Source organism: Dendrobates tinctorius, unplaced genomic scaffold, assembly GCF_039654945.1.
Source record: "Dendrobates tinctorius isolate UK_male_01 unplaced genomic scaffold, ASM3965494v1 ptg000388l, whole genome shotgun sequence".
In the NCBI taxonomy this organism is placed as follows: Eukaryota; Metazoa; Chordata; class Amphibia; order Anura; family Dendrobatidae; genus Dendrobates; species Dendrobates tinctorius.
In genome coordinates, this window is record NW_027362054.1 from 4,199,392 (window position 1) to 4,213,674 (window position 14,283).

At 50.2% G+C, this 14,283-nt stretch overlaps 1 protein-coding gene across 2 annotated transcripts in view; it reads right to left on the reverse strand.

Moving 5' to 3' along the window:
* The window catches only part of LMBR1L (limb development membrane protein 1 like), a 114,615-nt gene that overhangs the window by 79,091 nt on the left and 21,241 nt on the right, over positions 1–14,283 (reverse strand). For both annotated transcript variants that reach the window (XM_073563416.1, XM_073563415.1), the window contains exon 2: positions 6,045–6,129. In XM_073563416.1, coding sequence (XP_073419517.1) covers positions 6,045–6,129 — 85 coding nt within the window. The remainder of the gene's footprint in view (positions 1–6,044; positions 6,130–14,283) is intronic.

A 14,283-nucleotide genomic window follows, 5' to 3' on the forward strand; every position in this document is an offset into this window, starting at 1 on the left:
GCGAGACACAGAGAGAGAGAGAGCGCGCGAGACACAGAGAGAGAGAGAGCGCGCGAGACACAGAGAGAGAGAGAGCGCGCGAGACACAGAGAGAGAGAGCGCGCGAGACACAGAAAGAGAGAGCGCGAGACACAGAAAGAGAGAGCGCGCGAGACACAGAAAGAGAGAGCGCGCGAGACACAGAAAGAGAGAGCGCGCGAGACACAGAAAGAGAGAGCGCGCGAGACACAGAAAGAGAGAGCGCGCGAGACACAGAAAGAGAGAGCGCGCGAGACACAGAAAGAGAGAGCGCGCGAGACACAGAAAGAGAGAGCGCGCGAGACACAGAAAGAGAGAGCGCGCGAGACACAGAAAGAGCGCGCGAGACACAGAGAGAGAGAGCGAGCGAGACAGAGAGAGAGAGAGCGAGACAGAGAGAGAGAGAGCGAGACAGAGAGAGAGACAGAGAGCGAGAGAGAGCGAGACAGAGCGAGACAGAGAGAGAGAGCGAGACAGAGAGAGAGAGAGAGCGAGACAGAGAGCGAGAGCGCGCGAGACACAGAGCGAGAGCGCGCGAGACACAGAGCGAGAGCGCGCGAGACACAGAGCGAGAGCGCGCGAGACACAGAGCGAGAGCGCGCGAGACACAGAGCGAGAGCGCGCGAGACACAGAGCGAGAGCGCGCGAGACACAGAGCGAGAGCGCGCGAGACACAGAGCGAGAGCGCGCGAGACACAGAGCGAGAGCGCGCGAGACACAGAGCGAGAGCGCGCGAGACACAGAGCGAGAGCGCGCGAGACACAGAGCGAGAGCGCGCGAGACACAGAGCGAGAGCGCGCGAGACACAGAGCGAGAGCGCGCGAGACACAGAGCGAGAGCGCGCGAGACACAGAGCGAGAGCGCGCGAGACACAGAGCGAGAGCGCGCGAGACACAGAGCGAGAGCGCGCGAGACACAGAGCGAGAGCGCGCGAGACACAGAGCGAGAGCGCGCGAGACACAGAGCGAGAGCGCGCGAGACACAGAGCGAGAGCGCGCGAGACACAGAGCGAGAGCGCGCGAGACACAGAGCGAGAGCGCGCGAGACACAGAGCGAGAGCGCGCGAGACACAGAGCGAGAGCGCGCGAGACACAGAGCGAGAGCGCGCGAGACACAGAGCGAGAGCGCGCGAGACACAGAGCGAGAGCGCGCGAGACACAGAGCGAGAGCGCGCGAGACACAGAGCGAGAGCGCGCGAGACACAGAGAGAGAGAGAGCGCGCGAGACACAGAGAGAGAGAGAGCGCGCGAGACACAGAGAGAGAGAGAGCGCGCGAGACAGAGCGAGAGAGAGCGAGACAGAGACAGAGCGAGAGAGAGAGCGAGACAGAGACAGAGCGAGAGAGAGAGCGAGACAGAGACAGAGAGAGAGAGAGAGCGAGACAGAGAGAGAGAGAGAGCGAGACAGAGAGAGAGAGCGAGACAGAGAGAGAGAGAGCGAGACAGAGAGAGAGAGAGCGAGACAGAGAGAGAGAGAGCGAGACAGAGAGAGAGAGAGCGAGACAGAGAGAGAGAGCGAGACAGAGAGAGAGAGAGCGAGACAGAGAGAGAGAGAGCGAGACAGAGAGAGAGAGAGCGAGACAGAGAGCGAGACAGAGAGAGAGCGCGCGAGACACAGAGAGAGAGAGAGCGCGCGAGACAGAGAGCGAGAGAGCGAGACAGAGCGAGAGAGCGAGAGAGCGAGACAGAGCGAGAGAGCGAGAGCGCGAGACAGAGAGCGAGAGAGCGAGACAGAGCGAGAGAGCGAGAGAGAGCGAGACAGAGAGAGAGAGCGCGCGAGACAGAGAGCGAGAGCGCGCGAGACACAGAGAGAGAGCGCGCGAGACAGAGAGCGAGAGCGCGCGAGACACAGAGCGAGAGCGCGCGAGACACAGAGCGAGAGCGCGCGAGACACAGAGCGCGAGCGCGCGAGACACAGAGCGAGAGCGCGCGAGACAGAGCGAGAGCGCGCGAGACACAGAGCGAGAGCGCGCGAGACACAGAGCGAGAGCGCGCGAGACACAGAGCGCGCGAGACACAGAGCGCGCGAGACACAGAGCGCGCGAGACACAGAGCGCGCGAGACACAGAGCGCGCGAGACACAGAGCGCGCGAGACACAGAGCGCGCGAGACACAGAGCGCGCGAGACACAGAGCGCGCGAGACACAGAGCGCGCGAGACACAGAGCGCGCGAGACACAGAGCGCGCGAGACACAGAGCGCGCGAGACACAGAGCGCGCGAGACACAGAGCGCGCGAGACACAGAGCGCGCGAGAGCGCGCGAGACACAGAGCGAGAGAGAGCGCGCGAGACACAGAGCGAGAGAGAGAGCGAGACAGACAGAGCGAGAGAGAGAGCGAGACAGAGACAGAGAGAGAGAGAGAGCGAGAGAGAGAGAGAGAGCGAGAGAGAGAGAGAGAGCCAGAGAGAGAGAGAGCGAGACAGAGAGCGAGAGAGCGAGACAGAGAGCGAGAGAGCGAGACAGAGCGAGAGAGCGAGACAGAGAGCGAGAGAGCGAGACAGAGAGCGAGAGAGCGAGACAGAGAGCGAGAGAGCGAGAGAGCGAGACAGAGAGCGAGAGAGCGAGACAGAGAGCGAGAGAGCGAGACAGAGAGCGAGAGAGCGAGACAGCGAGCGAGAGAGCGAGACAGCGAGCGAGAGAGCGAGACAGCGAGCGAGAGAGCGAGACAGCGAGACAGAGAGCGAGAGAGCGAGACAGAGAGCGAGAGAGCGAGACAGAGAGCGAGAGAGCGAGACAGAGAGCGAGAGAGCGAGACAGAGAGCGAGAGAGCGAGACAGAGAGCGAGAGAGCGAGACAGAGAGCGAGAGAGCGAGACAGAGAGCGAGAGAGCGAGACAGAGAGCGAGAGAGCGAGACAGAGAGCGAGAGAGCGAGACAGAGAGCGAGAGAGCGAGACAGAGAGCGAGAGAGCGAGACAGAGAGCGAGAGAGCGAGAGAGAGCGAGACAGAGCGAGAGAGCGAGACAGAGCGAGAGAGCGAGACAGAGAGCGAGAGAGCGAGACAGAGAGCGAGAGAGCGAGACAGAGAGCGAGAGAGCGAGACAGAGAGCGAGACAGAGAGCGAGACAGCGAGACAGAGAGCGAGAGAGCGAGACAGAGAGCGAGAGAGCGAGACAGAGAGCGAGAGAGCGAGACAGAGAGCGAGAGAGCGAGACAGAGAGCGAGAGAGCGAGACAGAGAGCGAGAGAGCGAGACAGAGAGCGAGAGAGCGAGACAGAGCGAGAGAGCGAGACAGAGAGCGAGAGAGCGAGACAGAGAGCGAGAGAGCGAGACAGAGAGCGAGACAGAGAGCGAGAGAGCGAGACAGAGAGCGAGAGAGCGAGACAGAGAGCGAGAGAGCGAGACAGAGAGCGAGAGAGCGAGACAGAGAGCGAGAGAGCGAGAGAGCGAGACAGAGAGCGAGAGAGCGAGACAGAGAGCGAGAGAGCGAGACAGAGAGCGAGACAGAGAGCGAGAGAGCGAGACAGAGAGCGAGACAGAGAGCGAGAGAGCGAGACAGAGAGCGAGAGAGCGAGACAGAGAGCGAGAGAGCGAGAGAGCGAGACAGAGAGCGAGAGAGCGAGACAGAGAGCGAGAGAGCGAGACAGAGAGCGAGAGAGCGAGACAGAGAGCGAGACAGAGAGCGAGAGAGCGAGACAGAGAGCGAGACAGAGAGCGAGAGAGCGAGACAGAGAGCGAGAGAGCGAGACAGAGAGCGAGAGAGCGAGACAGAGAGCGAGAGAGCGAGAGAGCGAGACAGAGAGCGAGAGAGCGAGACAGAGAGCGAGAGAGCGAGACAGAGAGCGAGAGAGCGAGACAGAGAGCGAGAGAGCGAGACAGAGAGCGAGAGAGCGAGACAGAGAGCGAGAGAGCGAGACAGAGAGCGAGAGAGCGAGACAGAGAGCGAGAGAGCGAGACAGAGAGCGAGAGAGCGAGACAGAGAGCGAGAGAGCGAGACAGAGAGCGAGAGAGCGAGACAGAGAGCGAGAGAGCGAGACAGAGCGAGAGAGCGAGACAGAGAGCGAGAGAGCGAGACAGAGAGCGAGAGAGCGAGACAGAGAGCGAGAGAGCGAGACAGAGAGCGAGAGAGCGAGACAGAGAGCGAGAGAGCGAGACAGAGAGCGAGAGAGCGAGACAGAGAGCGAGAGAGCGAGACAGAGAGCGAGAGAGCGAGACAGAGAGCGAGAGAGCGAGACAGAGAGCGAGACAGAGAGCGAGACAGAGAGCGAGAGAGCGAGACAGAGAGCGAGAGAGCGAGACAGAGAGCGAGAGAGCGAGACAGAGAGCGAGAGAGCGAGACAGAGAGCGAGAGAGCGAGACAGAGAGCGAGAGAGCGAGACAGAGAGCGAGAGAGCGAGACAGAGAGCGAGAGAGCGAGACAGAGCGAGAGAGCGAGACAGAGAGCGAGAGAGCGAGACAGAGAGCGAGAGAGCGAGACAGAGAGCGAGACAGAGAGCGAGAGAGCGAGACAGAGAGCGAGAGAGCGAGCGAGCGAGAGAGCGAGCGAGCGAGCGAGAGAGCGAGCGAGAGAGCGAGCGAGACAGAGAGCGAGAGAGCGAGCGAGACAGAGAGCGAGAGAGCGAGCGAGACAGAGAGACAGAGAGCGAGACAGAGAGCGAGACAGAGAGCGAGACAGAGAGCGAGACAGAGAGCGAGACAGAGAGCGAGACAGAGAGCGAGACAGAGAGCGAGACAGAGAGCGAGACAGAGAGCGAGACAGAGAGCGAGACAGAGAGCGAGACAGAGAGCGAGACAGAGAGCGAGACAGAGAGCGAGACAGAGAGCGCGACAGAGAGCGCGACAGAGAGCGCGACAGAGAGCGCGACAGAGAGCGCGACAGAGAGCGCGACAGAGAGCGCGACAGAGAGCGCGACAGAGAGCGCGACAGAGAGCGCGACAGAGAGCGCGACAGAGAGCGCGACAGAGAGCGCGACAGAGAGCGAGAGAGAGCGCGACAGAGAGCGAGACAGAGAGACAGAGAGCGCGACAGAGAGAGACAGAGAGAGACAGAGAGAGACAGAGAGAGACAGAGAGAGACAGAGAGAGACAGAGAGAGACAGAGAGAGACAGAGAGAGACAGAGAGAGACAGAGAGAGACAGAGAGACACAGAGAGACACAGAGAGACACAGAGAGACACAGAGAGACACAGAGAGCACGTGCGTGGAGTGAGTAAGAGAGGTACGGCTGAGCTTTGTCTTATTACAAAGACTGCAGCAGCTCTCCTCCAATAGCGCGTTCAGCTCTGCTGTACTGGCCTCCCCCAACACTGACAGCAGTGGCAACTAAAGGGTTAGTAATTACACACAAATCTGCTCCTGGCACTCTAATCAAACTGAGCTGTGTAGCAAGATTAGTGAGGAGAGCAGACTGTGTCATTCCATGTCATGAAAGAGAAACCTGCTCTAAGATATTGTGGGGGCACGATCTTTTTCCCCTCTTTATGTTACAGTCTGCTTATAATTGGTCAGTGTCATACAGGGGAAGAAATACATTCTCCTCCACGAAAATTACTGGTGTCACCCCTTTAATTCACTCTGGTCCCATGATGCCATCTTGTGACCGCAACTTCAGACTGGCCGGAAGTAGAATTGCATTGAGAAGTGATCTCCAGTTCATCCAGCAAACACTGAAGTGACTGGGCAGCTCACAGGTCAAGCTATAGGAGACCGATGGAAGCAGCACCAATAGATGATGAAGCCAGAGAGTAAGTACAAGACTAGGAGAAGGGATCTTAGATTTGAAGCAACACTCCAGAGATGCGATTAAAGGGAAACAGAAAAAAAAAAAAAAAAAACACACAACACACACGAGTGGTGCTTTAAAAAAAGCGCAAAATTTACTCTCTTACACATGTTGAATAAGGCCGTTCCTCAATTACACATGAGTGATGTAAGTGTACGAATGCCAGTGACAATGCTATATACTTTGAAGACCATCTTAAATTAGAATCTAGCATGTTAATAGATAATGTGTTGTCAGCCTTATTTCTCTGCACGGGTACAGATACTAGACTCAATTTTGCACTGATACCATGAGATTGCCACTTACCAGTGGTGAAATCAGCGTGTTTCTTGAACTTAGTGATAATCATGTAGGAGATGAGGTAGAGGGCAGAGAACAGCAGGGTGCAGATCTGAAAAAGAACAGGAATAGGCTGTTAAACCATTTTCCTACTACAGTGGGTAACTAAACACCATTCGTGCAAAACAGGAAACAAACATACAGAAGAGATATCAGGAAGGCAGTCGCCTAGTTATTTATTTAATTTGCATGCTTGTACAGCATCCACACACTCTGCAGCGCCATACAGAAATTGCAATCACCGTCCCCATTGGGGCTCACAATCCAAATTCTCTATAAGGGTATGTTTCCACGGGCCGGATTACATCCGGATTAGCTGCGGATTGAACGCTGCTTACAGCCGCAGCGTCCAGATGTTACAGCATTGTGGAGGGGATTTTATGAAATCCCGTCTCCACTACGCATCCGGTGGCGCTGTGTTTCCGGACATGCGGAGCGTCGTTTTAGACCGCAGCAAGTCCGATTACCTTGCAGCGACGCTCCGTCTCTGCAAGGTAAATAACACAGCCCTATGTATAGGGTACGGCAATTTCGGATGCGTTCATGGAACACATCCGGAATCACCGCATTAAGAGAAGGGGGCGGTGCTATGAGTAGAGCGGGGTTTCCGCTCCATCCAAAGCGCAGCGCCGACAATCCAGACCGTGGAGACGTACCCTAAGAAGGTCTTTGAAGTGTGGAAGGAAACCCACACAAACACCGGGACAACATATAAACTCTACGCAGCCATTGTGCTGGTGCAGAAGGCAGTAATTTGCACTATTAGGATGTTGTGCAGAGGAACAACGACAAATATAACCAAATCATTTAACAGCATTGCAGACATACGGTACATATCCAGGAGTGCTGTGTTTCAAAGGAGGTGACGGTCCTTAGCTATTTTTAGGATGCTAAAAGGAAAATACAGAATCATATTTTCTCGCAGCAGCGGGTACCAAGGAAAGCTTGGGGAGCGAAAAACAATGGAAAGCAAACACCATGTCTTGCTCCAACTTGATCTGTCCTTCCATGTAATGATGTATTTTGGCCAGGTTTGTTTTACTACATTTTAAGTTAGCTTTTCAACTTAAAATTGGCCACATCTTAAAAAAGCCAAAAGCCTGTTTATCTGACAGTTATTCCTCTTAACCCCCTCAAAACATGTGTTCTCTGCCAAGCCTCCATGTGCCTTTAATAGGGTTAGGGGAGAAAGCCACTGCCAGACAAATCTGGCTGCTTGTCTAACTGGAGAACAAAAGGATCACGCACTGCAATGTAACATGTCTGATCCTCCTTTCTACTGACACCACTTAGCTGGCAGAGAGTCAGGAGGCCACGATACACATAAGGTACTCTGCTCTAAAGGGTATGAGCAGAGTTAAGCCCCCTTCACACATTATTATTATTATTATGAATTTATATAGCGCCATTTATTCCATGGCGCTTTACATGTGAAAAGGGGAAATATAGACAAGTATAATAAACATGTGTAAGACAAGGGACACACAAGTACATAAGGAGAGGGGACCCTGCCCGCAAGGGCTCACAGTCTACAGGGGTGGGTGAGGATACAGTAGGAGAGGGTAGAGCAGGTCTTGCTGTGGTTCAGTAGACCGAGGATCATTGTAGGCTTGTCGGAACAGGTGGGTCTTCAGGTTCTTCTTGAAGGTTTCCGTTGATGGTGAGAGTCTGATGTGTTGCGGCAGAGAGTTCCAGAGTATGGGGGAAGCACGGAAGAAGTCTTGTATGCGGTTGTGGGAAGAAGAGAAGGGGGGAGTAGAGAAGGAGATCTTGAGATGATCGAAGGTTGCATGCGGGTAGGTACCTAGAGACCATGTCACAGATGTATGGAGGAGACAGGTTGTGGATGACTTTGTATGTCATGGTTAGGGTTTTGAATTGTAGCCTCTGGGCAACAGGAAGCCAGTGAAGGGCCTGGAATAGGGGGGAGGCTGGGGAATAGCGGGGAGACAGGTGGATTAGTCGGGCAGCAGAGTGTAGGATGGACTGGAGCGGAGCCAGAGTGCTAGAGGGGAGGCCAGAGAGTAGGAGGTTGCAGTAGTCGAGGCGGGAGATAAGGGCGTGCACTAGTGTTTTTGCGGTTTCGTAGTTGAGGAATGAGCGGATCCGGGAAATATTTTTGAGTTTGAGGCGGCAGGAGGAGGCGAGGGCTTGGATATGTGGTTTGAAAGAGCGCAGAGTGGAGGATCACCCCAAGGCACTGAGCGTGCAGGACTGGGGAAAGAGAGCAGCCGTTGACATTGATGGATAGGTCTGGTGGAGGGGTAGAGTGAGATGGGGGAAAGATGATGAATTCTGTTTTGTCCATGTTCAGTTTGAGAAAGCGAGCAGAGAAGAAGGCTGAGATAGCAGACAGACATTGCAGGATTTCAGTCAGTAAGGAGGCGAGGTCGGGTCCAGATAGGTAGATCTGCGTGTCATCAGCATAGAGGTGATATTGCAAACCGTGGGATTCTATGAGCTGTCCCAAGCCGAAGGTATAGATGGAGAATAGTAGGGGTCCTAGGACAGAGCCTTGGGGAACAACGACAGACAGGGGGCAAGGTGAGGAGGTGGTGTGTGAGAGGGAGACACTAAATGTTCGGTCTGTTAGGTATGATGAGATCCAGGATAGGGCCAGGTCTGTGATGCCAAGAGATGAGAGAGTCTGTAGCAGGAGGGAATGGTCTACGGTGTCGAAGGCAGAGGACAGGTCCAGAAGAAGGAGGACAGAGTAGTGTCGCTTGCTCTTGGCGGGGAGTAAGTCGTTAGTGACTTTAGTTAGGGCAGTTTCAGTTGAGTGATGCGGTCGGAAGCCAGATTGTAACCGGTCAAAGAGGGAACAGGAGGAGAGGTGGGAGGACAGTTCAAGATATACATGCTGTTCCAATAGTTTTTTGGCGTAAGGGAGAAGAGATATTGGGAGATAGTTAGACACAGAGGATTGGTCAAGGGAGGGCTTTTTGAGTATGGGTGTGATTGAGGCATGTTTGAAGGATGAGGATGAGGGAAAGACACCATTTGTAAGTGAAAGGTTGAAAAGGTGTGTTAGAGATGTGATGAGGACTGTGGCCAAGTTAGGGATGAGGTGAGACGGGAGCGGGTCGAGGGCACAGGTGGTGAGGTGTGATCTTGACAGAAGGGTGGAGAGCTGATCTTCTGTCATGGTGGAGAAGCTGGCTTCTGCAGAACAGGGCTGAGCGGCTAAGAGGGGCATTGGGGGCTGCGGGCCAAAGTTTTGCCTGATCGTGTCGATCTTCTGCTTAAAGAAGGAAGCAAAGTCTTCAGCAGAAATGAGAGGAGGGGGAGGAGGTGCTGTGGGACGGAGAACAGAATTGAAAAAGGTTGAAGAGCTGTTTAGGGTTGTGAGACAGGGAGTATATGAGAGATGCGAAGTAAGTTTGTTTTGCGGCAGAGAGCGTGGACTTAAAGCTGGCAAGGGACTGCATGTATGCGTTGAAGTGCTCAGTAGAATGGGCTCTCTTCCATCTCCGCTCAGCGGCCCTGGAAACCCGTCTCAGTTCTTTGGTGAGGCTGGTCAGCCAGGGCTGCCTGTTGATTGTTCGAGTTTTGCTCTGCGTGAGGGGGTCAGCCGAATCAAGTGTTGCTGTTATTGTGGTGTTATAAAAAGCGGCACACATAACGAGATCGCTAGCGATATCGCTATATCCTGGAGCTACGTGCATCAAAAAGTTTCGGCTAAGTTCCACAAGAAGTTTCCTTTTTCCTGGTATAGATGTGGAAACACGTTTTCCTATGGGAACAAGGCTTTTGTTTCATTGTTTTTACAAAAGACTCCAACATCATGTTATTGTCAGGAACAACATCAAAGGAAATGGACAGAAAATGAAATCCTAAAATCGGCTCCCAACTGGATTTCTGCAATAATAGAACTACCTCTTGCATGTTAGAAAACTGATTTTCAGTATATCCACAGAAATCCACTCCGCAGTAACTAAGGCGTTTATCTGGATTTATCGTTTTCTTTTTTGTTGATTTCCACTTTCCCTCTTAAATTCTGACTTTATGAAGATATATGGTATCCTCTGCAATATTCTAACCGGACGGTTGTTGGGAGTCAATATTTTACTTTTTAGTTCCATGTATAACATTCAAATATAGATTTGTACAGAAAGGACTTGTTACCCCAAAATATTGTCAAGTTTGTAATCCGTATTAAAAAAAAAAAATCCACCCATGCTCACAAAGTTTTATGAGACACTGTTTTATAGAGGAGGCAAAACCAGACTCCTCGATCAGGGACTTGTCTCCACATATGAGAGTCAACCCCTATTATTTAGCTCCTCTGACATTTAGATGCATCAAATGATTGGTGAAAAAAACACTTATTTTTTTTACATCTGACGTGTCAGTTTAAGTAGCAGTAACTGTAGAATGCTTTTTTGTGACATATCATACTTTATGATAATGGAAAATTAAGATCAATATGTTTTGCTTTTACTTATACAAATAATAGAAATTTGACAATTTTAAAAAATTAGCAATTTTAAAACTTTGAATGGTTATACTTTAAACTCTTCATGAAATGCGCCGTACCTGTATGGTGCATGTTGCGTCTCTCCCTTTGGGCTCAGCGCCAGAACCTACATCTTTCCAGACACATGTCAGCTGATTTGAACAGCTGACATGTGTCCCTAACAGTCGCGGTGGAATTGCGATGCACCCGCGGCTACTAACCTGTTAAATGCCGCTGTCAAAATGACAGCGGCATTTAATATGATCACGTCGGAGGTGCGTCAATAATCCCACCCATCGGTGCCCGTGTCACATGACCGCAGGTCGCCGGTAGGTTGGGATTACAGCCCGGGGTCTTCGGCAGGAACCTGTTGTTGTCAGTGCCGGATTCCTATGAGCCCCGCACAGTGGTTAGCTCTCATAGCAAGTCAGCATTTCTGCTACAGAGCAGGGCTGAAGCAAAAAGTCAAAAATAGGTTTTAAAAATATTAATATAAAAGTTCAAATCACCTCCCATTCAAAATAAAACAATAGAAAAAACCCCCCACATATTTGGCATCGCTGTGTTCAGAATTTCCCGATCTATTAAAACATAAAAATAATTAATCTGATCAGTGAATGGCACAGCGGAAAAAAAAAAAAAAAAAAGCAAAAATGCCAGAATTACATTTTTTTGGTCGCTGCAACATTGCATTAAAATGCAATGTGGTTAAGAAAAAAAAAAAAAAAAAAAAAAACAGTTGTGGGATTGCACTTTTTTTGCAATTTTACCACACTTGGAATTTTTTCCCCGTTTTCCACTACACGATATGGTAAAACCAATGTTGTTGTTCAAAAGTACAACTCGTCCCACAAAAAGCCCTCACTGGCCATATTGACGGAAAAATTAAAAAAAGTTATGGCTCTGGGAAGCAAAAAACAAACGCAAAAACGAAAGTGGTCTGCACCATGAAGGGGTTAATCTAGATAGTCATACCACACAAAAACATTAATACATGGCATTTTCCTCATGTCTGTTTTACATCAGCACTATTTGTAAAATGTTGTTTTATTTTGCTAGCATTTAAAAAAGTTTAAAAATGTAGCAGTAATTTCTTCCCCCCAGGAAAATTTACAAAACTTATTTTTCAGGGACCTGTTCAGTTTTGAAGTAACTTTGGAGGTTCTATATATTGGAAACCCCCAAAAGTGATACCATTTTGGAAACCGCACCCCTGAACATATTCAAAATTGTTTTCAGGTAGTTAATTAACACTTCAGGTGCTTTTCATGAATTAATGCAAAGTGGCATAACAGGAATGAAAAAAGATTGTTTTTAACACCTAAGTTTTGACAACCATTAAACACGACACTATAGCTGGTAGACATTAAGGCCATTGTTTGGCTGTGAATTGCCATGGCAACAAACATCAGGACCACAAGATATCAAAGTGTCAATGAGATTATGGAGGAAGCCCCCACACTGTTAACCATCAAGATGCCGTATTCACTCTTGACAGCAGCATTTAAGGGGTTTAAGTTGTTGCCAACACTGATCATGGCTCATGCAGCACGCTGTCAGTTATAGTGTACAGCTGACAGCTACAGGATTGTCACCCGTCGGGATATGCTAGTCTCTTATATTGCAGGTCAGTAAAAAGATGTATTGATGGTCACAAAGGGGTTAATCAGTATGTGCAAGCCAAAACCAGCAGTGGAACAGAGGAGAAGTGTAACAGAAACACGTGCCATGTCTGTATTTATCACCCACTCCTGGTTTTGGCTTTACAAATACTGATGTAAAATACTGATCAAATACTGAACATGTGACCGTGGCCTTAGATATACACAAGGCGGGGGGAGGTGGGGAATCAGGGCTGCTCATCTATTGTGGAAAATCCCAGCAATCAGACATTTATCACATTCCCTGTAGATAGATAATGAATCTCCATCATGACTATGAAAATTGTAGATTCACTCTGAAGGCATCAAAACTATGAATTAACACATGTGGAATTATATATATAATTAACAAAAAAGTGTGAAACAACTGAAAATATGTCTTATAGTCTAGGTTCTACCTTTTGCTTTGATTACTGGTTTGCACACTCTTGGCATTCTCTTGATGAGCTTCAAGAGGTAGTCACCGGAAATGGTCTTCTAACAGTCTTGAAGGAGTTCCCAGAGATGCTTAGCACTTGCTGGCCCTTTTGCTTCACTCTGCGGTCCAGCTCACTCCAAACCATCTCGATTGGGTTCTGGTCTGGTGACTGTGGAGGCCAGGTCATCTGGCGTAGCACCCCATCACTCTTCTTGGTCAAATAGCCCTTACACAGCCTAGAGGTGTGTTTGAGGTTATGGTCCTGTTGAAAAATAAATGATGGTCCAACTAAACACAAACCGGATGGAATAGCATGCCACTGCAAGATGCTGTGGTAGCCATGCTGGTTCAGTATGCCTTCAATTTTGAATAAATCCCCAACAGTGTCACCAGAAAAGAACCCCCACACCATCACACCACCTCCTCCATGCTTCACGGTGGGAACCAGGCATGTAGAGTCCATCCGTTCACCTTTTCTGCGTAGCACAAAGACACGGTGGTTGGAACCAAAGATCTCAAATTTGGACTCAGACCAAAGCACAGATTTCCACTGGTCTAATGTCCATTCCTTGTGTTCTTTAGCCCAAAGAAGTCTCTTCTGCTTGTGGCCTGTCCTTAGTAGTGGTTTCCTAGCAGCTTTTTACCATGAAGGCCTGCTGCACTAAGTCTCCTCTTAACAGTTGTTGTAGAGATGTGTCTGCTGCTAGAACTCTGTGTGACATAGACCTGGTCACTAATCTGAGCTGCTGTTAACCTGCGATTTCTGAGGCTGGTGACTCGGATGAACTTATCCTCCGCAGCAGAGGTGACTCTTGGTCTTCCTTTCCTGGGGCGGTCCTCATGTGAGCCAGTTTCTTTGTAGCGCTTGATGGTTTTTGCCACTGCACTTGGGGACACTTTCAAAGTTTTCCCAATTTTTCAGACTGACTGACCTTCATTTCTTAAAGTAATGATGGCCACTCGTTTTTCTTTACTTAGCTGCTTTTTTCTTGCCATAATACAAATTCTAACAGTCTATTTCAGTAGGACTATCAGCTGTGTATCCACCAGACTTCTGCACAACACAACTGATGGTCTCAACCCCATTTATAAGGCAAGAAATCCCACTTATTAAACCTGACAGGGCACACCTGTGAAGTGAAAACCATTTCCGGTGACTACCTCTTGAAGCTCATCAAGAGAATGCCAACAGTGTGCAAAGCAGTAATCAAAGCAAAAGGTGGCTACTTTGAAGAACCTAGAATATACGACATTTTCAGTTGTTTCACACTTTTTTGTTATATAATTCCACATGTGTTAATTCATAGTTTTGATGCCTTCAGAGTGAATCTACAATTTTCATGAAAATAAAGAAAACTCTTTGAATGAGAAGGTGTGTCTAAACTTTTGGTCTGTACTGTATATTATATATACACACACACATTCTAGGACACCATATGCTGGATACTGGAGGATTGTGAAAACATTGCACCATCCGATGAAATGAAATTCTTGTCAGTTCACACTGATGCCAGGATTACAACAGAGAAAAAGGCATATGTCAGCTCTTCTCATTAAGATGAGAGAGACATGGAAACAAATGTATTTACAAATCTGACAAATGGTGACAGATAAGATGTATAATAATCACCACTTCTCAATAAAGCTGATGGGAAAGTATCAGTGGTTTGC